Source organism: Hemicordylus capensis, chromosome 5 (genome assembly GCF_027244095.1).
Source record: "Hemicordylus capensis ecotype Gifberg chromosome 5, rHemCap1.1.pri, whole genome shotgun sequence".
Lineage (NCBI taxonomy): Eukaryota > Metazoa > Chordata > Lepidosauria > Squamata > Cordylidae > Hemicordylus > Hemicordylus capensis.
In genome coordinates this window covers 123,244,823-123,271,490 of record NC_069661.1, presented here as the reverse complement: position 1 = coordinate 123,271,490, position 26,668 = coordinate 123,244,823, and the positions used below count along the sequence as shown (strand labels likewise).

At 43.4% G+C, this 26,668-nt stretch overlaps 1 protein-coding gene across 17 annotated transcripts in view; it reads right to left on the bottom strand.

The window, feature by feature from the left end:
- Positions 1-26,668, bottom strand: part of ADD1 (adducin 1) — an 88,355-nt gene that overhangs the window by 47,173 nt on the left and 14,514 nt on the right. For all 17 annotated transcript variants that reach the window (XM_053251888.1, XM_053251885.1, XM_053251890.1 and 14 more), the window contains exons 2-6: positions 13,629-13,838; positions 12,086-12,248; positions 10,203-10,354; positions 5,862-5,942; positions 4,087-4,236 (exon numbers count right to left, since the gene is read on the bottom strand). In XM_053251888.1, coding sequence (XP_053107863.1) covers positions 4,087-4,236; positions 5,862-5,942; positions 10,203-10,354; positions 12,086-12,248; positions 13,629-13,820 — 738 coding nt within the window. In that variant the 5' untranslated portion in view covers positions 13,821-13,838. The remainder of the gene's footprint in view (positions 1-4,086; positions 4,237-5,861; positions 5,943-10,202; positions 10,355-12,085; positions 12,249-13,628; positions 13,839-26,668) is intronic.

The window sequence follows — 26,668 nt, the reverse complement described above, 5'->3', positions numbered from 1 at the left end:
TCCGCATTTCCTGTTGCAAGTTCGTGGACCTCAACCAAGCATGGTGGTGAAAGGTTACTGCTGCAGTCATTGCCCTTGATTCCGTCTCCGCCAAATGTTTAAAAGTACTGAGTAGCTGTCTAGTCACAGCAGTCGTCTTTTCATAAGTTTGAGCAAATTTATCTTGGAACTCCTCAGGTGTCATTGTCGATGAGTCATGGAAGAGCACATCCCACAAATGATGCCCGTATCTTGCAAAACATGTGGAATAGTTCACAATCTTTATAGCCAAACTGGAAGTGGCATATATTTTTTGACCTAAAACATCAATTTTCCGCCCTTCTTTTTCAGAAGGAGTAGTGTGACACTGACCATCCTTGGATGAAGCCACGCATTCAACAACTAAGGAGTTTGGCACAGGATGTCGCATCAGGTAAGTGTTGTCTTCTTCCTGAACTCTGTAAAACCCTTCCAATTTCTTTGATGTCGGCGTAGATGTTTGTAGTACTTCCCATGCCAACCGAGCTGCCTTTGTAATTGCAGGGAAGCGCCACCGGGTGTGTCACCTTTGTGCTAGCCATCGTATTATAAACTGGATCTTTTAGATCCACTTTAGGTGGTTTCAATTCTAATCCCAAGGCCTCAGCCATTTCTCTTATTTGTGCCTTTAGCTCTTTAGCCTTTAGTTCTTCTGATGGCGATACAGAAGTCTTTGGTGGTACTTCCATTGGTGGATCAGGCTCAATAGTGTTGTCATCATCCTTTTCAGATGAGTAGGTGGTGTACTGATCAGCGTCTCCCTCATCATCAGCTTCTAAAGGTAAGCTTGAAGGTAAGTCCGGAAGTGTCTTATCCTTTGTCCTCACTGGCACCTCTGGCTGTATAGGCCGCACTGGCACTTCTGGTTGCACGGGGGGGGTTGAGTTTGGCTCGCCGTAGATGCCATTGTGAGTACTTTCTCAGGTTCCTTAGGTGGTGGCGCCTGCCACGCCGCTTGCTGCACACTTTGCAACGCCTCCAGATCTTGTATTCGGCATAATCTGCAGGGTAAACCACAGTCAGGGTGTGTCTGAAGCCACAACTATGCGTAATCTGACCAGATACACCAGTGGAAGCTAAGACCTGTGCGGCTGTATATTGCCGCGACTTCCAGGGGGCATAAGCTGCACCTGGTTGTGCAAACTGAGACAACAGTTTGGACACACCCGTCTGATCAGTCGACTGCCTCAATGGAGATATTAATCTTATTGGGTTAGTTGTTGTAAGCATTAAGCGTACTGGGTTCAATGTCAATGGTTGAGCTCTTATAGGCAACATCGATGGAGTTTTTGGCACCGAAAGTGCTACATCTTCAGTATCGTGCTCAACATCAAGCCCTGTGACGCCCTGAAATGTTGAGCCTGACGGAGTACTGTCAGTGGACTCCAATATCACAAATAATAAAGTCATTGTCTTGGGGTCCAAAGGAATCTCTTCTTCTCCAGTTGCCTCCTCTCCAAAGTCCATACAGTCCTCTGGCTGGTAAGCCCTTTGTGGGGTGCCGCCAGTGATTGAGTTGGCATCTGCGCTGGTGTCAACTCTATGGCTTACTTCTCTCTAACACTGTAGTTACCGAGAGGAGCACTTCCTTTGATGCCGTGCCTATCGGTGCTGAAGCCGTCAATGCCGAAGGGGACTTGGTCGATGTCGTGCCTATCAGTGCCAAAGTCATCGATGCCGAAGGTATCTTGAGTGATGCCATGATCATCGGTGCTGACAGTGTCCTACTCTATGCCAAAGTTGGTACCGAGGAACCCCACTCTTCAACCTCGGATTGCAAACCTGTTGGAGAGGGTATGCTGCTTCTGGAGTGCGTTTTCTTCTTTCTTTTCCAAGGAGGGCAGTCATCCTCCTCCTCATCAGTTGATGAAAGGTGTCTACGCTTCTTGCATCGATGGTATTTCTTTTCTACCACTTCCGGACGCTTGAACTCCTGCTCCTTGGTGGCTTTAGACTGCAACATTGCAGGATCCATCAAAGGAGTCCTTTCCATGCACAATACCGTGCTCGACACTGACCTCGACGTCGATGGGTATGCCAGTGTCGGTGGTCGAAGTGCCTCATTATATAAAGCTGCTCGTAAACGCAGTGCTCGATTTTTAAGAGTTTGTTTCGAGAAGGAGCAGCATATCTTACAGGTTGTGGGGTTATGATGTTCCCCCAAGCAAAGCAAGCATGCGTCATGGCTATCCGTTGTCGGTAGCGTCGTCCGGCACTCTGAGCAGCGTCTGAAAGTTGTCTTAGTAATATACTGTCCATTGAGCTGCAGAATAGTCGTTAATAGTGATGTGCCCGGACTGATCCGGAGGCCATTCTACAGGCCTCCAGACCGGTCTGGACATGAGCGGTTCGGGTTCGGGCAGATTGGGGGGGGGTTCCTTTAAGGGCGGGGGAGGGTTTACTTTCCCCCCTCCAGCTCACGTATTTTCTGTAGTGATCGGGGCGGCAGGATACCTCCCTGCCGCCCCTTCCCCCAGCTTGGCTGCAAAAGGCTTCTAAAAGCCTTTTGCAGCCAAGTAGGGGGGAAGGGGCGGCAGGGAGGTATCCTGCCGCCCTGATTACTACAGAAAATACGTGAGCTGGAGAGGGGAATGTGGCAGGAGGGGTAAGTAAACCCTCTCCCGCCCTTAAAAGAACCCCCCAACCCAGTGCCGGACAGGAGCTCCACGGTTCCGTGCACACCCCTAGTCGTTAAGCAGTCCTTTGGTCTTTATCCAGCAATTTCGAGTTGTGTATCCACCGGACAAGTCCAAGGAAAAGTGCCATATTTTTATTCTTTTGTTTGTATCGTTCAGTCCAAGATCGTGTAAACTAATAAACTTTATCTGAGTCCTTTCTGTAGTCGTTTACCGTGATTATCCAAACAATTTCTGAAATTCACCAAGGAACTAACAATACGAGGTATAGACGGATAGGCGGTCTAATAGAAAGTGAACAAGGCATGCCCCAACCGCCGAAAATAACGGAAGCACGAAGCACATGCTGGGCAGTTGGAGGCGTCGCGAGGAGCTAGTTGATCTCTCCGTGAGGGCCCTGCGCAGGCGCAGAACCCATTCCTTATGAATGCAACAGATCACAATCCAGATCCTTTGGATACAACCTAATACAGACACCTAATTCAAACTAAGTCCTAGTCTTACTTTAGGTTAGTTTCCAAGACAATTCAGAGAATTTTAATTATGACAGGATTTAATATATTTCTCTTAGATAAATCACAAAGTAAGATTTTTTTTCAACCTTTTAAAAAACGTGCTATAATTTCTATTGTTTGATACAGAGCTCTAATATCAGCAAATTAATCAAACATCTTTATTATGGTCCAAGACAAGCAATAAGATAGAAAAGTAGAGCATGATTCAAAATAATAAAAATGAATTATGGAACCATAAAACTATATTACTTCGGGTCTTCATCCAAAAACAGCAACCAGGTATAGACATGGTTTGGGTGGCCAAGGTACTTGTGAACTAGCAGAAATATAAGCTTGGCCCAAATGTCTCTGTAAAAGGGGCAAGAGAGTAGTACATGTTCTGTGGTTTCTATCTCCCCAGTGTCACAGGGACAAAGTCTCTCTGCAACTGGGATATTTCTGTATTTGCCTTCCAGTATAGCAGAGAGGAGGGCATGACAACAGGCAAGGGTGAAGGCCTTTCTTTGGTTTGAGGTTTCCAACTGTAACAACAGGCACGTGGTGGGGGCGGCAGAGTATAGGGGCCTGTACGAGGACAGGAACCCTGCCTAGGTCAACCTGGCGCTCAGTGTCCATTATCCTCTATTTGGTGACTGTGTTTGCCTGGTCACAGTTCACAGCAAGTAGGAGGGGTGTGTGCAACAATATGGAGCAACAATACGACCCTTTTCCAGGAAGACTGAAAACTGTCCTGTAGGGTCAGAGGCAGAGCTCTAATATTAGCTGCTGCAAGGCAAAGAATATTGAATGTCTGCCTCCTTTTCTGGAATTGGGAAATAAGAATTGCACACATCCTTCCCCCTTCACTAATGATAGCTGCACAACTCTCCATGACATTGTGCACCACTTCACAGCTAAAACAAGGAGGAATCTCTTACCGCTGCACCTGCTGGAGTGTGTATATGAACAATGCACTTAACGTCAGGTCGAGCTGCATAGATCGCAGAATGCAACATGAAGCCAGCCTGATTAACTCCCAAATTAGTGCTTCCACGATCAACTACATCACCTTGAATATTGATTTTAACCTAACAATAGAAAACAGTATTAATCCTAGAAGTGATTTTTTTAAAAACTTAGGTCATATCTTCCTGTTGCAGCAGGAAAACAGATCCTTTATATGCACCTCAATGAAAACAAACAGGAAATGTGTACAAAAGCACCAACACTAAGCAAGGACAGAAACAAATAAAATAACCACACATTGGCAGGATTCCATAAATACACCCACCTGCTTATAAGGGGCAAGTATCCCACACCTGGCCATCTAGCAAGTATTCCTGCACTTCCAGCAAAAGCCCTGTTCATGAGTGAGAAACCACTTTCTCTTTCTTTCAGGGAGAACCTGGGGGAGGAAAACAGTAGTCCCCCTTTCCTTCCGCACACAAGAGAAGCTGCCTCTCCTTTCCGGCAGGGATAATTTAGGTGAGAAAAGGGAGAAGTGGATTCTCTCTCTTTCTATTGGGCTTTTGCGGGAGGCAGCAGCAAATAGGGATGTGCACGGAATCACGCTGGGTGGCTTGAAGGTGGAGAGAGTGAACTTACCCCTCCCCTAGCTTTCTCCCCACCAGCACCAGGTATTTCCCAAGTCCGATGGGGTGGCAGCATACTTCCCTGCCGCCCCATTTGCTCTTCGGCCGGAAGTAGCTGGCGCATGTGCCCAGTGGGCATGAGCATGTCACAAACGCTCGCGTGCCCAACATACATGGGGGCATTCGTGTCATGCGCGCACTCGTCGGGCACATGTGTGCCAGCTAATTCTAGCCACTTCCGGCCGAAGAGCCAATGGGGCGGCAGGGAAATACACTGCAACCCCATCGAACTTGGGAAGTACCAGGCACTGGTGGGGGGAAAGTGGAGGGAGGGATAAGTACATCCTCCCCCGCCCTTAAAGTGCGACTCACACCGCCTTCAAACTTAGAACTTCCTGGTTCGTGCACATCCCTAGCAGCAGTTTTTCCAAAGCACAAATGGCCCTACTTGTAGGAGAAATCAGGAGGGGTTCCACTCTCACATTTGGAGCGCAATTGTTTTTTAGAAGCATCTCTGCAGATAACTTGGCCACACAGGAGTCTCTCACTAGTTTTAATAAGATTATTTTTGTTACAAATTACTTTAACTTTGATCTAACGTATGCTAGATTAAAAATTTCTTATCAAGTGGATCTCCAGAAGAAAGAACATTTGCCAAGCATATGTTTCTATATATGCCCTTCTCCTCACACATGAAAATACTTTAAAATCAGGTCTCCTATCCACCTCCAGTTATGTTAATTGTTACTAAGACCCACTGAAAGCAACTGGTACGTTCTTTAGTTTTTATCATTCTCAATTTTTTAGCTTTTAAAATAACTTTTAATTTGAAACTTAATTCTGATTGTCGTTTTAGCCTGACTTTTAACTTGTTTACTTAATTTGGTTACTTTTGTTTTACATTGTATCTATTTTATTGTAGTGAGCCGCCCCAAGCAGTAGTGTACTGAAGAAGCGAGGTATACATATTTTAAATTAAAAAAATAAGAGACTCAAGTTAGCTGTGACTGAGTTGCTCAGTTGGTTTCAAAGGGATTTATTCACGATTAACTTGACCTGGATTATGAACCAGATATTCAAGAATTTTGGTTTCTTTGGGGGGAAAAGACTGTTTGACTTACCAGACTGGATGCAGTAACCTCACTATATAGAAGCCCAAACGGCACAATAAGAAAGTGTTCCTGCTCTGAATTTACTCTGACCTACAAATAAAAATGGAATATGCATAAATATTACTTTAAATGATCCTGCTTACAAGTGCTGAAGTGCAACGGTAGACCAAATGGGTGAATTATCCACTAAAATTCTGATGAGTGAAGTCCTAACAGAAGATTTTAGATAGATTAGATGATTCAGTTTCATCAGACAGATTGGAAGATTACATATTTGCAAAGTATCAAACAAATTTTGAAACAAATATCAAAGGCTGAGACAGAATTGTAATAAGAGGATTTCAGTTTCTGGATCACAATCACAACACCCACACTCTGATCATTACTAGCTCTGTGACTGAAAGGCAATGGAATCTACAGAGGAAGCAGCTGTTAACTTAGTCCAGATGTTCTGCAAGGGAAGGGACAAAAAAAGTGTGTAGGCCAAGCACAGCATTCACCCATTTCAAATCTATGTGCCTTTCAGAAACAGCCACCTTTCACCTATATCTGGCAGTCTCAAATCTAATCAGCATAACCAGTGTGAATAGTGATAAAGTTGCTCTTTCCACTCAAAGGAACTGTAGCTTCATTAATGAAAACTGCTGGTATAGTTTCAGCATACTTGCCAACCCACAAACGGAGCTTCTGGCTGGGAAGATGCTTTGCTACCTTCTCAGGAAGCCATTGTCAGTTTGGAGGAATAGAGGAAAGGATCACGCTTGGAACACAGATCTGGCAAGATTTCTTTCTATATCCCTAAAAATGGCCTAACTTATGGACTTGAGGGTGATTAATACAGGTGGCACGTGGAATTGGAGAAAAGGGCTGAAACACTCCTCTCCACCATAAATTGCTGGGCTATTTATTTGCTAGCTTCAAATAAATATCATTAAGTACTTCTTACTAATTTTTGTTTTCAGCTGGGTATTCTCACCACATAAGAAGTAGGCACTATAGTAGGAACAATTCCAACAAATATATCTTTTTCTGTCTTTTTTTATATATAAAAGCCTTAGGACACATGTAACAAATCCCATGGTACATGGCACATCTAGCAAGAGTTCTGACAACCATCGGTGAGAGAGAGAGTGTGAAACAGGCACGGAAGAGATGGCTGAGGAGTGGATGGAGGGGCAGCTGCTTCCAAGGAGGAGCAGGAGGGCCAAAGAAAGAGCAGCAACATCGCTTACTCACTCACTCCCTCAGCTGCAGCTCACTCTCTCCGCTCCAACTCTTGGGCTCTGACGCCCTGCCAAGTCTCCTCACAAAGAGGACGGCCAAGCCGGGGCTTCCCATCCGGCCTGCCCGGATGGCCCTCGGTACTGTCTCCCGCCCTGGCCTGGCCATTCTCCTCATGAGGAAACTCGGCAGGATGTCAGAGACCAGTGGTTGGAGCTGAGGGAGTGAGCAGCGGTTGGATGAGATGAGAGAGGAGAGGAGAGGGGGTGGCTGCAAGTGGTGGAGGGGAGGAGAGGGGGTGGCTGACACTGAGCGATAAAGCAGGGGCTGTGGCGGGACTTTAAAGAGAGCAATGAAGTCCTAGCACACGGATGTTCTGTGCAGGGCCAGCTAGTATATTTCTATTTCATTTGGAGGGTAGAGGAAGCAACCTCTTGCAAATTCTGGTACAAGAAAAAAGTACTAGTCTTAAAAATAGCTTTCTAAAACATATGGTTCCATTATTTCCCCTCAGTGCTTGATTTCAATTATTCCTCAAAACTCTCCTCTATTATTAATCCCCAGGAATACTGAAGAAATGTTTACTAATGACTTGTCTGTCTCAGAGTCAAAACCCACAGTTTTTCAAGATCCACAACATTACACAATAGTATAATTCCATGTAGTCATTTCCACTGCCTCCACCCACCCTTCAATCCAGGCATCTAAATTCTATCTTAATCAGCAGATTGCCTATAGCTATGTGCCTGTAGGCTGCCTACTTAAAGAATGCTATGAAATGATGTCATTCATCAACTAAGCTTGTGTAGAAGTTAGGTTGTGAGAGAAATAATTTCTTCCAGACTTTGTGTAGGAACCAATCATAAGATTTGAATTTTTAGGACAACAGAAATAGAGTGATGGAAATTAGTGGAAGGGACATATAAGGGTTAATGGAGGAGGGAAAGGAGTTTAAGACAGAGGGCTAAACCATGCTGTATTAAATGTGGTGGTGGAGGAGGAGGAGGAGGGGTATGGCCCTACACTTTTGTTACGGTTTTCTTTTTTTAAAACTTAAATCATAGCCATGGGAGAACAGAACCTTTCCTCTTGCGGCTAACAGCATTTGCAGGGGCATTTTTCTCATTGGGAATGGAGTGCAAGAGAAATGGGTTAAATTCCCCCCATCCCTTCACACCACAGTATCAATCCCAGTCTTCCCCACTATGGCTACTTTTTAACTTAAAGTAACAGAAACGCAGGGTTGCATTAAATCTACACTTTTAATGCAACCTGTAGTTTGACCTGCATGTAATCTGGTCCACATGGCAATTGCTGAAACAGGTTTTATAGGTCTGCTAATATACAGCCCACTCCCTTATAATGGGTTCATTCAAAAGCACTTTTTCTTCTCTCACTTTTTTTCATTTAAGCTTTAAAGTAAATATAGATATAAAAGTATAGGAATTTTAATATTTAATAAAAATGTAGCTATAATTAGGTAAATGAACCTTTAATATTTAGTAATATTGATACATTTACTTTAATAATATAAATATATACTGATAAAACAAGTCATGTTAACTTCATTTATTCAAACGCAATTCTTTTATTATCCATAAATCAATCTTTTTAAATCTCAGAATGTTCCTGTTTTGATGGTACAAGGCCCATAGCCTCCAAGTTCAATTGTTTATTTCTAATTCCAAGGCCAACAGTAATACTGAGGGAGCTAATTTATTACCTGATATAAACCACAAACCTTAATATATCTGAGCTGCTTCAACAAAACATCCGAGTGTACTCCCAATGCAAAGTGTGATTAAGACTAATCTGTTTTTGCAAACACATGCATCCAAACATGTATGCTATTTAGAGAACAGAGACTGTTCACAGAACAGGAAGCCGCAGTCACGCCATGGAAACCTGGGTTTGCTGTTGTGTTTTATCAAAGAGAAGGCACAGCTCCTCATTTAGTTCTCTCCAAGTGTCTTTGATTGTTTTCTTGAGCCTATCTCTATCAATAGTGTTATCTGACAACTTAAGCAGCAAAGTGGTTAAGATAAATTATATGCAAGAAGATAAATTCAGAAGTCTGGAAACCCCTTCACAGTTGAGCTTTGTTACAAATACAGAAGACTTCATTTGTCACTACAGCTGTAGCTTAATGTTCCCTTAGCATATGAAAGCTCATTGTAAGGCTGGTCATTCTCTCAAGCATTATTGCTTTGAACACCAATACATTATTCACAGTGCACAGTGCAGACAGCTGGCACAGACAGTTAGGCTAAGTGTTCTCATTGCTTTAGGATCTACGGTACCAAGGACTTTCTGTCCAAGCTTAACGCTTACACTCTATTTTAGAGGCATACTAAAAGCAGATGTTCTACTACACTGAAAAGAAGCATAAATCACTGCCCATTGTATGGTCAACAGTGTTCTTGTTTCTTACATTTCTGCTTAAGAAACCAAAAGCTTAAACCTTTCCAAAATTCTTGTTTCAATGAGAGGTCTTTTCAGATGCAGTTTCTGGGAGGGCTTTTCAATTGCATTTTCATGGAACTATTCGGGGCATATTGGCTGGTGTTCAAAATTTCCAAGTTGCAATTTGAATTTCTGAAATGAATACTTTCCCCCTTATCTTTTCATCGGTTATTGAAAAGAGACAGGCAATTTCTGTATATGGGTGGGAGTCACCATATTCTCCAGACATTAGTTTAGGGGCTAACACAATCCAACCTCTCATGGATGCTCGGAACTTATAATAAATCTCGCATCAATTAGCAGTAAGAGCTTCAGAGGCATGGAACACATGCACTCAGATGGTAGGAGGTCATTCACTGACTAACGAAAGGGCTCTGTGTAAGATTCCCTTCAAGGAGGCAAAGTGGCAGCAGCCCTTTGCCTTTTCAGAATGCAAATGAGATGACAATACAATCAATTTGATATGCAATAAATGCCTCCTTTTTATTGCAATGAACTATGAATAATTTTTTCTACTATTCTTGATTAAAATTTGGTAGGCCAGTGGAGGCAGGATGAGGTCATTTCAGGGGCTGGACTCACCACCACCACCAGGGAAAACTTGACTATCCCTGTTCTAATCTAAACAATGAATAAAAGGAGAAATACAGATGAGTCAATACTCACTGTTATGTGATTGTAAATAAGCTGTGACCACCCAAAGAGGTCAGCTAATCTGTAGAAAGCTGCCAGCTTACATCTCAATAATTTCTCTCCTTTGTCATAAGCAATGGACTCAGATCCCCGGATATCATTCACAGGTGTCACCATGCCAAGACCTAAAAGAGGGGGGAAAGGAAAGACATGCCAAGTATTGCAGCTAAGAGTTAGTATCTTTTAACCACAGTTTCCCCTGAGTGGTGCATTCTCACTCTCAAACCAAGAGGAAGCTGACACTGAGTCATGTCAAACCACATTATAAAGCTTTAACACAATGACCTAGTCCCATACCCCACTGCAACTAAGCCCAAGTGCTTGTTCCTGAAATAATCACATATCCTTCCTCCAACTATTATTATTACTACAGATCTTTATAAAATGCCTTTTCAATTTAAAAAACCAGACATCTATCTTCTATAGAATCGATAACATAGAAAAAGAAATAAGTAGACATTCCTTGTCCTACAAGGGCTCAACATCTTATTTTAAAAAGTAAACATCAGCAACAACCACTGGAAGAACACTGTGCTGGGATTAGGAACAGTGTGCTGTCAAGTCGGTGTCAACTCCTGGCAACCACAGAGCCCTGTGGTTGTCTTTGGTAGAATACAGGAGGGGTTTGCCATTGCCTCCTCCCATGCAGTATAAGATTATGCCTTTCAGCATCCTCCTATATTGCTGCTGCTCGATATAGGTGTTTTGGGATTCAAACCCGCAACTTCTCTGGCTTGCTATTCAAGTCATTTCCCCGCTGCGCCATTAGGTGGCTTGGATAGGGACAATTACTCTTTCCCTTCTAAGAGAGTCACTACTTTAAAAGGTATATCTTTGCTCCGTTAGCAGGGGAAACTCTATTTACCCTGTTTCCAATTCCCTCACCTTCCTCTGTTGTCTCCACCGTGTCAGTTTTTTCATGGTGAGCCCCTGGCAACACAGTCCTGTTCTCTTAAGTATTGTAAGGTGCCATGTCCATTGAGGGCACTACATAAAAAACAAACTCCCAAATCTTTTCAATCTGTTCAATTACCTTCTTGAGTTATTAGAGTTCTTGAGCACCACCACCCCAGTAACAGAAAATCACATAGGCCAGAGGTGTGCCAACCTTTGAATACATTCAGCAAAATATTTCAATGCTGAATGCAAGGGAGGGAGACGCAGAAGTTATTATTGCCTTGTAGCCATAATCAATAGCAAGAATTAGTGCTGTAGGGAAAAAATGCTACTGACAAGCATCTAAAATTATTGTGCTCCAAAACCAGTCCAGGCTGGTTTGTAGACAAGAATGCATGCTTATTCAGTGTTATGCAAACTACAAGAGGTGGCGTACCTTCCAGTGCTTATAATATTAAAGTGTGCCTTTATCATCAAGATGAAGCAAGCATTCACCATTCTACCATTATAAACACTGAACGTTCTGATGGATTTATGAAATCGAGATTATTTGTCCTCACCATTTGAAATTTGGCACAGAGAACACTATAAACTAGCACAGTTTCAGAATAATCTGACCACAAATGACTGAGGTACATCAATTTAAAACTTTCCTCTTGAAATGCAAATTTCTCCCACTGGCAACCAAATTTCATAAATGACGTTTATTCCTAGTTGCAATACATTATAACAAATCAATTTTATAAATATTAATGGCAACATTGAGCATTATCTTTTTTGACATGTATTAACATTTTCAGTCAAGACAAAATTAGGAAGTTAAACACATGTATTACAGTTGTTACTTCACAAATAAAGTAACTGCCTTGTTTATATCCTAGTTTTGATTACAGCACTTTAAGTTTTGAACGAACAAACTGAAATATCTAGCAATTCCCAAAAGATCCATTTGAACTCACTCATGTTTAAGGCAGCCATTCCACCCTGAGGTGCTGCTGGGTAAACATTTGGTACATTTGTTGTCATGAAGTCTGCAATCTGTTGTAAAGCCAACAAGCCTGTTGGGTTCTTTCCTTTCTTAAATTGTTCCTGGATCATTGACTCCAACTCTTCACAAAATGCCTAACAACAAAACATTATGGTTACTTACTGCAATAGAGTGGAACTTCAACAACATGACAGACCTAATACTTCCTTCTTGCACTTCACAGAAGCAACTCTACAGGTGAGGCTACTGAGCCAGCTGTCATCTTTTAGGTGCACTGTCCAAAGTAGGGACTGGAGGGGAGAAGATGGGCACAAGAGTGCACTGTGACTTCCTACCACTTAAGTTCTAACAACTGCCTTCTGTAAGGACAAGGGTGTATTTTTACTACACTGACACTGAAGACATAGAAAATATTGGGGGGAAATAAACTGAGGAACAGATTTAGTGCAGATTGGTAAAATCAACACTGATAAGGGCAGTTTCACACAAGGTGATTTTCCTACACATTTATCATAAGTATAGCAAAATCACATTGACATCCAAAACTAACATTTCTGTTTGAATGCATACTTACGTTGCAAGAATCTATAACCAACTGTATCTTCCTTCCATATGAACAGATGACAGAACAGAGGCTTTTGCTACAGGCTACTGTGTAATCTTTAATTTCCTCCATGGAAGTTATTTTTGTGTAGTATAATGATCTAGAACAATTCTAAAGAAGCCCCGAGCTGCAGTGCAACTGATAGCCAGGCACCACGATGACACCAGAGCCAAACTCTTTGGTAACTGTTTCTTATAGTGCTTCAACCAACACATCCTGAAGAAAGGATGTTTGCTGGACAAAGACTATAGCTGAAATCCAAAAGGCTGTTTAGGGTATGCAACATGGGGCTTAGACTTGCCTTCCACTTCCCAAAAGCAGCTCCCCCACAATATATTATTCCTAAAACTTGGGGCAACTTCAGGAGTGGTCTTCAGCTCAACACAGGTAGTTGTGACCAGAAAAAAAAAAATGGAGAAGGCCAGTGTTTGCCACAGAAGTGCTTACACGTGCTTTAAGACTCTTTGGTTCTAGCCACACATAATATTGTGAAAGCCTGTTTTTTTAAAAAAAATCTCAAACGTAAAGCAAAAGCGCACACAAATTATTGCCACTCATCTAAGTTTATACCATTGATTCTTATGACATACACTTTTATATATTGGCCCACATTCTCTGCAGCATTGTGGAGCAAGAGCTCCGCCCTCACAGAGAACCAGGAAACTAGCTGCAGTGAAGGCTTGCCCATACAGCCCAACATGTGGGGAGAAAGATGGGGAAACTATTTTCACTTCTCTCCCCTTCCTGCACACAACCCTTTTGCTACCAGAAATATGGCATTCTTCACCCTTGCAATATTGTGGAGAATGTGGGCCATTGCTTTTTATTCACGCAGCTCTTCTCATTATGCTAGATTCCCCTACAATCAAAACAAAAACTAGAATGTATGACATCAAGAGTTTATTCTTACTGGGCTTTGAAGAATCATAGAGACTCTTTTCTTCTGCTCCATCATATTGAAATCCTGGCGAAGGTCAGGTGCCATATTCCTCTCTCGTAAATAATCTGGGTTATTTTCATCAACTCTGTCAAAATACCTCTCTTTATGAGGGGCTGTTGGAGGTGGTGAGGTTACCACCTCTGCTCTAGATTCACCATTCATAGCACTATTTCAGTGGTTCTACAGAAGAAAAACAAGATCAAGAATTACTAATATGTCTGCCAAAGATTAGCTCGCTTTCACCTCCCACAATTCGATGGGGAAAATATGAGAATTTGGCTAGTAAAAGAACATCAGAAAGCACTCTGTTCCTTCCTCCCCCCAAAGGATACTTTCAAGAGGCATGAAAGTTCTAGATTATGAAATCAGTAAATTTAAAACATGTGTTCACCCTGTCACAAGGAGGAGCTAGGAGCTGCAGATTACACAGCTCTCAGGTGAGAAGATGCCTGCTTTCAAGAGTCAAAACAATGTTGTAACACTGAGAGACATTGCACACACATAAGAAGTTTGCAGTCCTGTGGTGCTCCCAGTGTTGTGAAAGTGCTAGTGGAGGACCTTCTCCAGGACATATACAAGGTTGTACAACTTAACATATTCTGCTACTGCAAGGACTAGTCTGGACAGACATTCTTTTCTTTGCGCAACATCCTTGTGCTAATGCAAGACTAGTCTGGAGTTGGCCATTAACTTTTGCCTGTTCCTCCCTTTGCAAGCAAAAGCTGAGTATCTCTCCATCTTTCTCCCTTCCCACCTGCCTCTTTACCTATTCATCAACCATTCTGAAAAAACTAGCTGACTCTATACTATTAATTTCAGAGTTTGCTCTTTAATTAATTTCAACTTCCATCCTGCACCCTTTCCTTCTCAACCTTTCCTTCCTCTGTTTTTGTGTTACCGTCTCCAACCCTGGAAACTCAAGTGTGCTTCTAGTTGGCAAATTATTTAAGATAATGGGCAGGTTCTTATGATCACAGTGGGAGCATTTGCATGTTTCAAATTTCCGATCATGAGAACTGGAAAGTTTTCATCAATGTCAGGTTGGCACTGTGCCAACCTGATATTTAACTAAGATCCGTAAACTGGGATTTGATCTAGGGTGGAGCATCACCATTAAATGTTGGGTTGGTGCAGCTCAACATATATGAAAATTCCCAGGTTCTTACAACTGGAAATCAGAAGCAGGCAAACCACGGCAATCTCACTTCTCCTCCCGTCAGGCTTGTTGTGGTCCTGAGAACCAGCCCAATCATTAAAAATGATAAAACTTGACCAGCCTTCCACTGAGTTTTTCAAGTTCATAAGACTTTGAAACTCCTCACTATATCAACAGCACTTTTAGCATTTCACATCAAATCCGGTAAGAACAGTCTCAGCTGTAAAGATTTCTGGTCTTTGAAGCTCAGTATATTGATTTAAGCAGCCCTGACTTTGATTCAGGCCAAGTGGAGCTGTTCGATAACAACGTCGTGCTTTTAGGATTGTAGTATAGGGCTTGACAAATCCCAAGCACCAGAGAGCCATGGTGACTAGAAATTTAACCTTGATGCCTAGACTTGGATATTCAAAGAGAGAGTTATTTAATAAAATCTTTATTTGCTCCAGGTAGCCCTATTTCTATTCTAAGTATGTTCCCTGTAAGAGGGATACAGAGGAGCCCATTCATCCTCCATCTCCATTACTAAGACTGATACTTTTGTAAAACGTTCGTTGACAGGCTGCTAAATGTACGGAAAAAATTGTCAAGACCTATCTTAGTATGTTAGGAGAGCTAGTCTTGTGGTAGCAAGCCTGAGCTGTCCCCTTGAAAAACAGAATCTGTCTGGTTTTCATTTGGATGGGTGACTACATGTGAGCACTATCTGTGCTAAGATATTTCTCACAGGGAGATGGAACTGTAGCTCAGTGGCAGAGCATCTGCTTGCAAGCAAAAGGTCCCAAGTTCATTCCGTGGCATCTACAGGTAAGAACATAAGAACAGCCCTACTGGATCACCCCAAGGCCTATCTAGTCCAACATCCTGTTTCACACAGTGGCCCACCAGATGCCTCTGAGAAGCCCACAGGCAAGAGGTGAGGGCATGCCATCTCTCTTGCTGTTGTTCCCATGCAACTGGTATTTAGAGGCATCTTGCCTCCGAGGTTGAAGGTGGTCTATAGCCACCAGACAAGTCGGCGGGAAGGGGCCTATAGCCACCAGACCTGTCCTCCATTTAAAAAGTCCCTTTTAAAGCCACCCAGGCACCATTCCCTCTAAGGTGCGCAGCTGCATGGACGTGCACACTCACCAAGCCCCCCATGCAGCAATTTTTCAGAGCTGCACACTTGCTCTGGCCCTCCTCAGAAAGTGCCGCTTCCTCTGCAGCGGCTGCTCTCCCCATACCGCCTTCCCCCCATCACCTCAGACTCCAGAGTCTGGTCCTTGCCTGGCTCCAACTGCTCCTCCCACCCACCCCCCTCCTCCACCTCTGTCTTTGCTTTTCCCACCCACCACTGCACCCAGCATTCTGTCTTCCTCATAGAAACAGAAAAACTCTAGAGTCAAATTATCTGCAGGCATTAATGACACCTCCTGGGCATCTTTAATGCCTGCAGATAATTTGACTCTAGACTTTTTTCTGTTTCTACGAGGCAGACAGAACGCTGGGTGCAATGGCGGGCACCATTTCCGTTCAGTCTTTAACTTGCAATAATATATAAGGGATGAGATGAGAATTATCGAGAACAGCCTAGCTTTACTTTATACCTATCACAATATTTCACCCACAATATTTCCCGAGCATTGTGAGTCCCCGCAGTTTTTTAAATCTCTTGTGCATCTGTCTTGCTTTCGGAAGCACTTTTTCCTCCCGAGCTTGGTGGTGGTTATTTATTTGATTTTTATACGGCCCTTCCAAAATGGCTCAGGGAGGTTGTTGTGAGCCCCCACCCTTGTCCAGCCTATTGGAGATGTCCGGGAGTGGAAAGTTTGGTCTTTCATGGCTGCCTGGTGTAGGTTCTGCGTCTGAGGCATTTGCTGTGCACGTGCATTGGGGCTAGTGAGCAGTGACTAAGCCTTTTTCTGCCCTTCCATCTCGCTTTGCAAAGCTGTGGGGCTATGGGGATGGCACATGCTCAGGTAAGGACTCCGCCCTTGGCTTGGCTGGTCTGAGGAGTGGGAAGATCGGAGGTGGCTGCTGCAACCTTGGTTGTTAGGGGAAGGAGGCAGGCTCAAAAGAGCCTCTCCTCTTAATTTTTCTGTCACTGTCAGAATTTCTCCCCCAGGAAATACAGAGTATAGACTCTGTTTCCTATTCCTATGTTTTGAGTCTGTCCCCTTAAAAATAACCTTGAGTGGAGAGTGTTTTTGAGCATGTGCAGAGCTACTTCTAACCAGAGAAAGCCTTTAAAAAAAAAAAAAAGATGTAAGAACAGTGGCCTTGATCATATGCAAGCAGTCCATTTTAAACAAAATGATCCATTTCCCAGCCATCTGTAACATCTCAGTACATTGTAAATAAAGAAGCATGCTGGAAAAAACCTAGTGCTATCTAAGCTGATGGACTTATACCAACATATATGTGTTCCTTCTCTCTCTCTCCCCCGCTCCACCTCCTTTCCGGCTCCCTCTTCCTTCACATACTGTTTGATAGCCATTAATTCCTCACCCCATCTTGTATAGTTTCGTATTTTTGGTGCTGCAAAGGTTGCCAAATACTGTTATTTGCAATGTGCTTCTGTTACAAGACAGTTAGGCGATGTACATTGCCCTGTTGCTGGTTCAAAAGATCTTCTGTGAACAGCCAGGGAGGAACGTTTGCTAGGCACAGGTTCAAAGTGCCCCAGCTGCCACCCCCACCCTGGCAGCCCAAAAATGTTTGCACCCGGCACTAGGCACAGCAATTATTTTTGTGTGTGGAGGTGTGTGTCAGAGAGTTATGTGCGCACACTGCCGTTATATTGCCACCCAGAACAAAACTCTTTCCGCTCATGGATGATAATAATAATTAGAGGGAACTCTGCATTCAGACTAGCGTCCATCAGCACATCAGATAATTCCACAGATTATTTATTTGAAACATTTGATATACTGCCCACTCCGAAGACTCTGGGTGGTGTACAAAAACATGCAAAACAAGACAGCATTAAAATTACATTCTAAATAAAACTAAAGTAACTAACGGCGGGCGGGGGGGGCGGATAAATAAACTACAGGGTAAAAGCCTGGCGAAAAAGAAAAGTCTTCAATAAAGATTTTAAAAATCAACAAAGAAGGAGCTAAACGAATCTGCAGGGGAAGGGAATTCCAGAGAAGTGGGGCGACAACCAAGAAAGCCCTTTCATGGGTCCTAGCATCCCGAACCTCTCGGAAATCGGGGACGGACAAAAGGGCCATCTGAGCAGATCTGACTGGACGGGATGTAACTGGATGGGAGAGGCGGGTCTGTAGGTAGACAGGTGCCAAACCCCGCAAGGCTCTGAAGGTCAAAACCAGGACCTTAAATTGAACTCAGTAGCGAATAGGCAACCAGTGCAATGACTGCAGGAGAGGTGTTACCCTGTCATATTTTCTGGCACCCATAAGTAAACGAGCCGCTGCATTCTAGACCCGTTGTAGCTTTCCGGTCATCCTCAAAGGTAACCTTAGATAGAGGGTGTTACAATAATCTAGGCAGGAGATAACAAGGGCATGGGTCACTGTCATTAATGCTTGCCGATCAAGGTAAGGGCGTAATTGACAAATCAGATGGAGCTGGGCAAAGGCACTTCTGGCTGCAGCCTCCACCTGCTGTTCAAGCAGGAGGCGCGAGTCCAAAAGGACCCCCAAATCACGTACAAGCTCTTTCGGGGGCAGCGCCACCCCATCTAAAACAAGGTTCACATCCAGCTGTTGGCCGGTATGAGGGCTGAGTAAGAGTAGTTCAGTCTTGGTGGGATTCAGTCTGAGCTTATTTTGATTCATCCAGACCTTAACAGCTTCCAGGCATCAAGTAAGCACAGAAACAGCCTCTTCAGAATGGTCTGGGATGGCAATATACAGCTGAGTATCATCAGCGTATTGGTGAAATCTCACCCCAAACTGGGAAATGACCTGACCCAGTGGCTCCATATAGATGTTAAAGAGGACAGGAGCAAGAACTGAACATTATGCACTGTGTGGAAAAAGTACTTCCTTTTGTTGGTCTTAAATTTCTTGGCCTTCAGTTTCATGGGATGACCCTTGGTTCTAGTGTTGTGAAGGGAGGGGACATTTCTATGTCCATGCGTTATTTTATACACCTCTTTCATGTCTCTACTCAATGCATTGTTTTTACACACTTCTATCATGTCTCCCGGCACTTGCCTCTTTTCCAAACTAAAAAGCCCCAGGTGTTGTAGCCTTGCCTTGGAAGTAAGGTGCTCCAGGCCCAATCATCTTGGTTGCCCTCTTCTGCACCTTTTCCAGTTCTACAATGACCTCCTTGAGATATGGTGAGCAGAACTTATGCAGTACTCCAAATGTGGTGGCTCCATAGATTTGTATAAGGGCATAATAATATTTTTATTTTCAATCCCGTTCCTAATGATCCCTAGCATGGAACTGGCCTTTTTCAAAGCAGCTGCGCACTGAGTTGACACAGTCAACGATCTGACCACCAAGATCTCTCTCCTGGGCAGTCACTGACAGCGCAGACCCCATCAGTGTATTTGTGTAGTTGGTTTTGTTTGGTATTTTGCCACCACTATGCAATTTTTTTTTTTACATTTGCTCATATTTAACCACTTTTGCCATTTTTGTTGCCCACTCATCCAGTTTGGAGAGATCCTTTTCGAGCTCCTCACAATCTGTTGAGGATTTTACAACCCTAAATAGTTTAGTGTCATCTGAATTTGGCCACTTTGCTGCTTACTCCAACTTCTAGATCATTTAGGAACAAATTAAAGAGCACTGGTCTCAGTGCAGATCCTTGAGGAAGCCCACTTCTTACTCCCTTCCATTGTGAAAACTGTCCATTTATTCCTACCCCGTATCCTGCCCTTCAACCAGTTACCAATCCACAATTGAGCCTGTCCCCTTATCCCATGACTCAAGAGCCTTTGGTGAGGAACTTTGTCAAAAGCTTTTTGGATGTTCAGGTATACTATGTCAACTGTATCGGCTTGATCCACACACTTCTCGTCACTCTGAAAGAACTCCAAAAGGTTTGTGAGGCAAGATTTACTTTTGCAGAAGCCATGCTGGTTCTCTCCCAGCAGGGCCTGTTTTTCTATGTGCTTTACAATTTTATCCTTGAGGATGCTTTCCATCAATATGCCTGGAATGGACGTTAAGCTAACCGGTCTTTAATTTCCTGGATCAGCCCTGGATCCCTTTTTGAAAACTGATGTGACATTAGCTACTTTCCAGTCCTCTGGTACAGAGTCTGACTGTAGGGACAAGTTACGTATTTTTGCTAGATCAGAAATTTTACGTTTGAGTTCCATTAGAACTATTGATTCAATGCTATCTAACCCTGGTGATTTGTTAATTTTTGGTTTTTCAAGACAGTTTAGAACATCCTCCCATCACCTCAAAGTGCCCCAGTTCTTCAGCCCCCAAGCCCAAGAAGCTCAGTTCCAGAGTGGATATATGGTCAGTATCCTTCACCGTGAAGATGCAAAGGACTCATTCAGCTTCTCTGTAGTCTCCTTATCCCTTTAATACTACTACCACTATGAATATTTGTATACTGCTCTTCAACCAAAGTGGTTTACAAAGAAAAACACACATAAAATAGTCCCCTGCCCCCAAAGGGCACACAATCTAAAAAGAAACATAAGGCAGATACCAGCAACAGCCACTGGAGGGATGCTATGCTGGGGCTGAATAGGGCCACATGCTCTCCCCTTACTAAATATAAGAGAATCACAACTTTAAAAAGGTGTCACTTTGCTCAGTTAGCATGGGTTAATAATCCCTTTCACACCCTCATCATCTAAGGACCAACTGCCTCCCTGGCAGTTTTTCTGCTTCTGATATTTTAAAAGAAGTTTTTGTTATTCCCCTTGTAACTTCTAGTTCTATGCTCCTCACTCTTTTTGCATCCCTTGTCATCTCCTTGCATTACTTTTGCCAGAGCTTATGTTCCTTCCTGTTCTCTTCCTTTTCTGGAAAAGGTTTTCTTCCCTTTTATAGCTTCCCTGACTATGTTAGCCATGCTGGTGTCATCCTGAGCTTGCTGGTACCTTTCCTCCTTCGTATGCATTCCAACTCAGCTTCTATTATTGTGGTTTGAAGTAAGTTGCATGCTTTCTAGAGCGATTTGACCCTTCTGACCTTGCCTTTCAGCTTCCTTTTTTACTAGTCCCCTCATTTTTTACAAGTTTCCTCTTCTGCAATCCAATGCATTTGTGTTGGATTTCCTTGGCAATGCTCCACTTGCATATAAGCTGAGCTGGATCACACTATGGTCACTGTTCCCCAATGGTTCTACAATTCTGACATCTTGCACCAGGCGCTGGGCACCATTCAGGATTTTTAGAATGTGAGCCCTTTGGGGACAGGTAGCCATCTTATTTATTTATTGTTTCTCTTTGTAAACCACCCTGAGCTATTTTTGGAAGGGCAGTATAGAAATTGAAATAATATTTATATTTATATTTATATTTATTATTAAAAAATCCAGTGTCGACATCTCTCTGGTTTGGTTATGCAATCAACTGTTCTAAGGCACAGTCATTTAGCATGTCTAGAAATTTGAAAACTGTCAATACCTGCATGTGAATTTGCCTAGTCTGTGAGGGTAATTCAAATCACCCATTACCAGTACTCTGTCTCTCTTTGATGCCTCTCTGATTGGCTTCTTCAATTCCAGGTCACTCTCAGCATTTTGGTCCAAAGAGTGATGGCATGTCCCTAGTAACACATTTCCTTTCAGTCCTCGTATTGCCACCCATAATGATTCTGTGGGTGACTCCAGTCCTCTTAGGTTTTCTAGCTTGTTGGTTTCTATACCTTCTTTAACATACAGTGCTGCTTCACCCCCAACCCACACCCACACCTCCTCTCTGTAGGGTTTGTATCCAGGAACAACAGCATCCCACTAGTTCTCACCATTTCACCAAGTTTCCATTATGCCCAGTACATCTATGTTTTCATTAGCAACCAAGGACTCCAGCTCACTTATCTTGGCTTAGAGGCTTCTGGCATTGGTATAAAGAGACCTATACACAGAGCCTCTTACCTGGCATTGGCGTGTGCCATCTCCCTTACTATCAGCTGTCATGTCTTTCCTTCTGCTCTACTCCTGGTTCTACTCTGTCCCTTTCTGGTTTTTCCAAAATGTTTGCACCCTCACACCTTAGGGAAGGGGGGGATTCTGCTTACCAAACCAGATACTACCCAGTTCCTGTTGGTAATCCCCCAGGTGTCATTTTAAAAGCTGTTCTGTGACCTTTTTGACTTTAAGTGCCAGCAGTCTGGTTCCATCTTGGTTCAAGTGCAGCCTATCCCTTTTGTATAGGCCTCACTTGCCCATAAATTTATCCTAGTGACTAACAAATCTAACCCCAGCACTGTCTCATCCAAGATTTGAGAATTCTCAGCTTTGCCTGTCTTACGGGCCCTGTGTATGGAACAGGTAGCACTTCAGAGAATGCTATACTGGGGGTATCAGATTCCAGTAAGCTACCTAGCAACCTAAATTTGGCTCCAGACCTCCCAAATGCATTTCCCAACGTTATTGGTGCAGACGTGTATGACAGCTGACTTCTTCCCAGCACTGCCTAGTTGTCTATCTAGATGCTGTGTGACATCTGCAAGCTTTGCACCATGCAGGGAAGTCACTGTGTGGTCTACACGTGGGTCAAAAAAAATCACTCTATCCCCCTAATGATCTACTCACCCACTACTAGGAGGCACCCAACCCCTGGAAGAGTATCCTCTATGCAGGAGGATATGGGATGTGTGTTACCAAGGAAGCAGTCCCTACTAAGGGAGCATCCTGCTCATACTGATGTCCTTCCCCGAGACCTTCCTTCAGCCTGGGAGTGGGAATCTTCTATCACAGTGTTTCTCAACCACCGGTCCCTGGACCGCTGCCGGTCCCCGAAGGGTTGAGTGCCGGTCCCTGACTGGGAGTCAAACCCCCCCCCACTGAAATCAAGGCACTCACTTCCTCAATTTTGCACATGGCACGGAAGAAGAAGAGTATCACGGAGGCGTGGGACCCTTCTTGTGCCTTGCCTCCACGTGCTGCTGAGATCTTCCTACAGCTATCTTATTCCCTATCTTTACAGCTTCAAACTGTATGCGATGCGGGGGCATGGAGGAAAAAGTATGGCAGTGGGCGCCACTTGAAGGGCTGCTGGTTCTTGCATGCTCCTTGTTTGCAGCCAAAGGTTGGTTGATTGAAACCTAGCTGCCTGTTGTGGTCGAGGCGCCTTGAGAGGGAACGCTGTTTCCCTCTTGCATCAGTGGGGCTTGCTTGTATGTTGTTTTCATTGGCCCCATGTAGCTTTTGAATTTTTCTAATGGCCCAACATCCCCTCTCCATTGAGTAATCACAAGCACCTCCACTCCAGACATACTGGAGACAAATTTGTTCACCCAGGCTTTTAGATTCAGGGGTTCTCAACCTTGGGTACCCAGACGTTGGTGGACTTCTACTCCCATAATCCCCAGCCATAATGGCCAAATGCCATTGTTGTTGGGGGTTATGGGAGTTTAACTGAGGGACCCAAGGTTAAGAACCCCTAATATTCCATGTTTGCAAAAGATTCCAAATTTAATTATTTTAATGCTTATATTATTTTCATTCTAAACTGCCCAGAGATGCAAGTTTTGGGCAGTATAGAAGTCTGATAGACAGACAGACAGACAGACAGACAGACAGATAGATAGATAGACTTGAAACCCCTTTACTAACTGCTGGTCCGGGAAACTGCGCATGAAGAATGTAGCGGTCCTTGAAACTCTGCACGAAGAATTTAGCGGTCCTTGACTCCAAAAAGTTTGAGAAACACTGTTCTATCACATCTCTGAGGGTCTCATCCACATAACTCTCAGCCTCGCTGGGCTTCTTCAGGTCAGCTACGTTGGCTTCAAGGGAACGAACTTGTTTCCTGAGAGCCAGGCGCTCTTTGCACCAAATGCACACACTGACTTCTGACCCTCAGGCAGATAGTCATACATGCAACACTAGGTAGGGCTGGGATACACTCCTGCCTGTAACCTTGGAGAATCACTGCCAGGCAATGTAGACAATACTGAGCTAGATGGACCATTGGTCTGGCTCTGTATAAGGCAACTTCTCATGATCCTATCATTTCATATAGTGCTAATACATGTAATTTATGCAATTGTTCTTTATGCATAATGTTTCACTTTTGTTTTTTTAAAACCTTTAGCCCCTTTGGGGGGGCTTCCTCTAGGCCGTGGGGGGAGGGGGGTCAGCGAAGGTTCCCCCTCCCCCACCGGCCACGGTCAGCACCACCACGGCCCATTTTAGTGCTGTATGTTGGCGCGGCAGCCATGTTGCCTGCTGGCATGCATGCACAAATGGCCTCTGCGAGGTCCTGGGCCATGGCAGGCCTTGCAGAGCCCATTTGTGCATATGCGGAGGCAGGATACACGGCTGCCACCCCAACAAAATGGGCCGTGGAGGTGCTGACCGAGGCCTGTGGGGGAGAGGGAACCTTCGCGGACTGACACCCACCCACCCCTGCAGCCTAGAGGAGGAGCTAAAGGTTTAAAAAATGTGTTGTTTTTTTAAAAAATCGTAAACGCCCCCGGATAGAACCGAACCAGGGGGATTCTAAGGTGTGCCTCACTGAACTGGTCCGGTCAGCCGGTTCTGTCCGCATCCCTAATTTAAACCTTAAAACCATGAAATTACATGGCTCCACCCTTGGGTGCCGTCAGGTTGAAAGGCAGTACACACATCATAAATAAAAATACAGAAAGGAGAAATTGCATTAACAAAATATGCTAAACTCTTGTTAAAGATGTCCACTAGCTCATCCCAAAGTTTCTCTCATTTGCTTTAAACTGTCATTCCTTCTCTTTTATCCTCTTCATCCCCAGAATGTGTGGCCTATTAGGGATGTGCGAACAGGTCTGAAACAAACCTGTTCAGTTTGATGGCTCGATATCAGACCACCCCCACCCTCCGTTTCGGTCTGATATTGTGGGGGGTTGCAAGTCTAAAAAAAAAAGTTGATTTTTTAAAAAAAGGTTTTAAAAACAGAAATAGAACTCACCACTGCCACTCCAGAGGCTTCTCCAAGGCCACAGGGGTGGGGTCTCCAGAAGTTCCTCTCCCCCTGCCGGCCTTTATTATAATCCCAAATTGCCCGGTTCGGGCAGTCTTTGGCCCATTCTGGGCCTCACCCCTGTGGCAGTTGCCATTTTCGAGGCCACTGCACCAGAATGAGCAAAGACTGCCCGAAGTGGGCAATTTGGAATATAATGGAGGCTGGAAGGGAACTTCTAGAGACACACCTCCAACCCCCTCAGCCTCAGAGAAGCAGCAGCAAATTCTATTTCTGTTTTTTAAAGTAATTTTTTTTTAAAAATAGACTCATGAACACCCCGAACGAAAGGGGAGTTCAAGGTGCACAAAACCGAACATGCCAGGTCCAGTTCGAGTCTTGCCCAGACTCAAACCAAACCAGGGAACCCGTTTTTGTGCACATCCCTATGGCCTATGTCTGCTGCCACCATCACCTAGTGGTGTTGTAACTTTCGCAATCCTTTCCAATCTAGTTTGATCAAATTATTTTCACACAACCATGAGCACTTTAAACAGTGTCCATTTTATCATCTTACATCATGATTTAAGACATTCTTTCCTCATCGGCTCTTTTTTCCATCTCAAAGTAGATTTTAGTTCATCCTCGAATATTTTTAAAGCCCCAAGGAACTCTGTCCTTAGTTGACAATCTCCTAATGTTTTTACTGTGGATGTACGCAGATTCAAAAGAGAGAGAAAAATTAAATCCTTAGCCTCATCTACATTTCCCATCAAATATTTGCCCAAAGCCATAAAAATTGCCACCACAAACTTCCACATTGTCCCCTTTCCCATCTCTTTCATATTCGCTACCCTCTCTTTCTGAAGTTTGGGTTTTTTCTTCCAATGTAATCTTGCAACACAACCACAACACAGTATACAAAATGGAGTTACAGATATCTGAACAGAATTTAGAGTATGGTTTCTAATTCATAATTACAGTAATTTGAAGCAATTAGGCCTCTTGTGTATAAAAAGAACGTATTTATTAATTTATGTTTTAAAGTTTCAAAACCCACAGATATTTTCTTCAGTTCGTTCAAAGAACTGTGGAGAATTTTCTTCTGCCTTTTATTATCATGCTTATTAAATTCTGAATGAATATTTCTGTCAATATTTCCCTTCACTGTGTTCTTTCCATTTCTGATGCTTCCTGATGAACTTCTAAAGGAAAAGCTGGCATCATAACAGGAAGCCTGGGAGCTAATAAAAATCAGTTTATGACTGGACTGTTCAAATCAGTACATGCCCCAATTAAATTAATGCAGTTGGCACAAGCAAAGTGGTTTGGGAGGATTAGAGTAGCCAGCCAATACTCAAAGCCCTAGTACTGTCAGGCACAAAGAAGAAGTTCTGCACAAAAGCTTCAGACTATTGTTTAAAATGCTTCAAATCCAAAACCTCATTTACTTCAGACTAACACAAGAAGTGTCAGAAAAATTACAGCTCTTATTTATATCTGAGGCTCTGTGTTATCACTAACGCCATTTAACATTTATTTAAATACATTTACATACTGCCCACTACCAAAGTATCTAGGTGATTTACAATAACAAAACAAAAACATATTTAAAACATATATAAAATTTAAAGTTAAAACAATCAAATTCAATTAAAAACCATCAGCTAAAACTTCAACTAAAAAGCTTGCCGAAGAAGTGTCTTCAGCTGCTTCATAAAAGCCACCAGGGATGGAGCAACTTTAATCTCAGCAGGAAGTGTGTTCCACAGCCCTGGGGCAACTATCTGGCTCTTTAAAGGCTATCACCTGATTGACTGA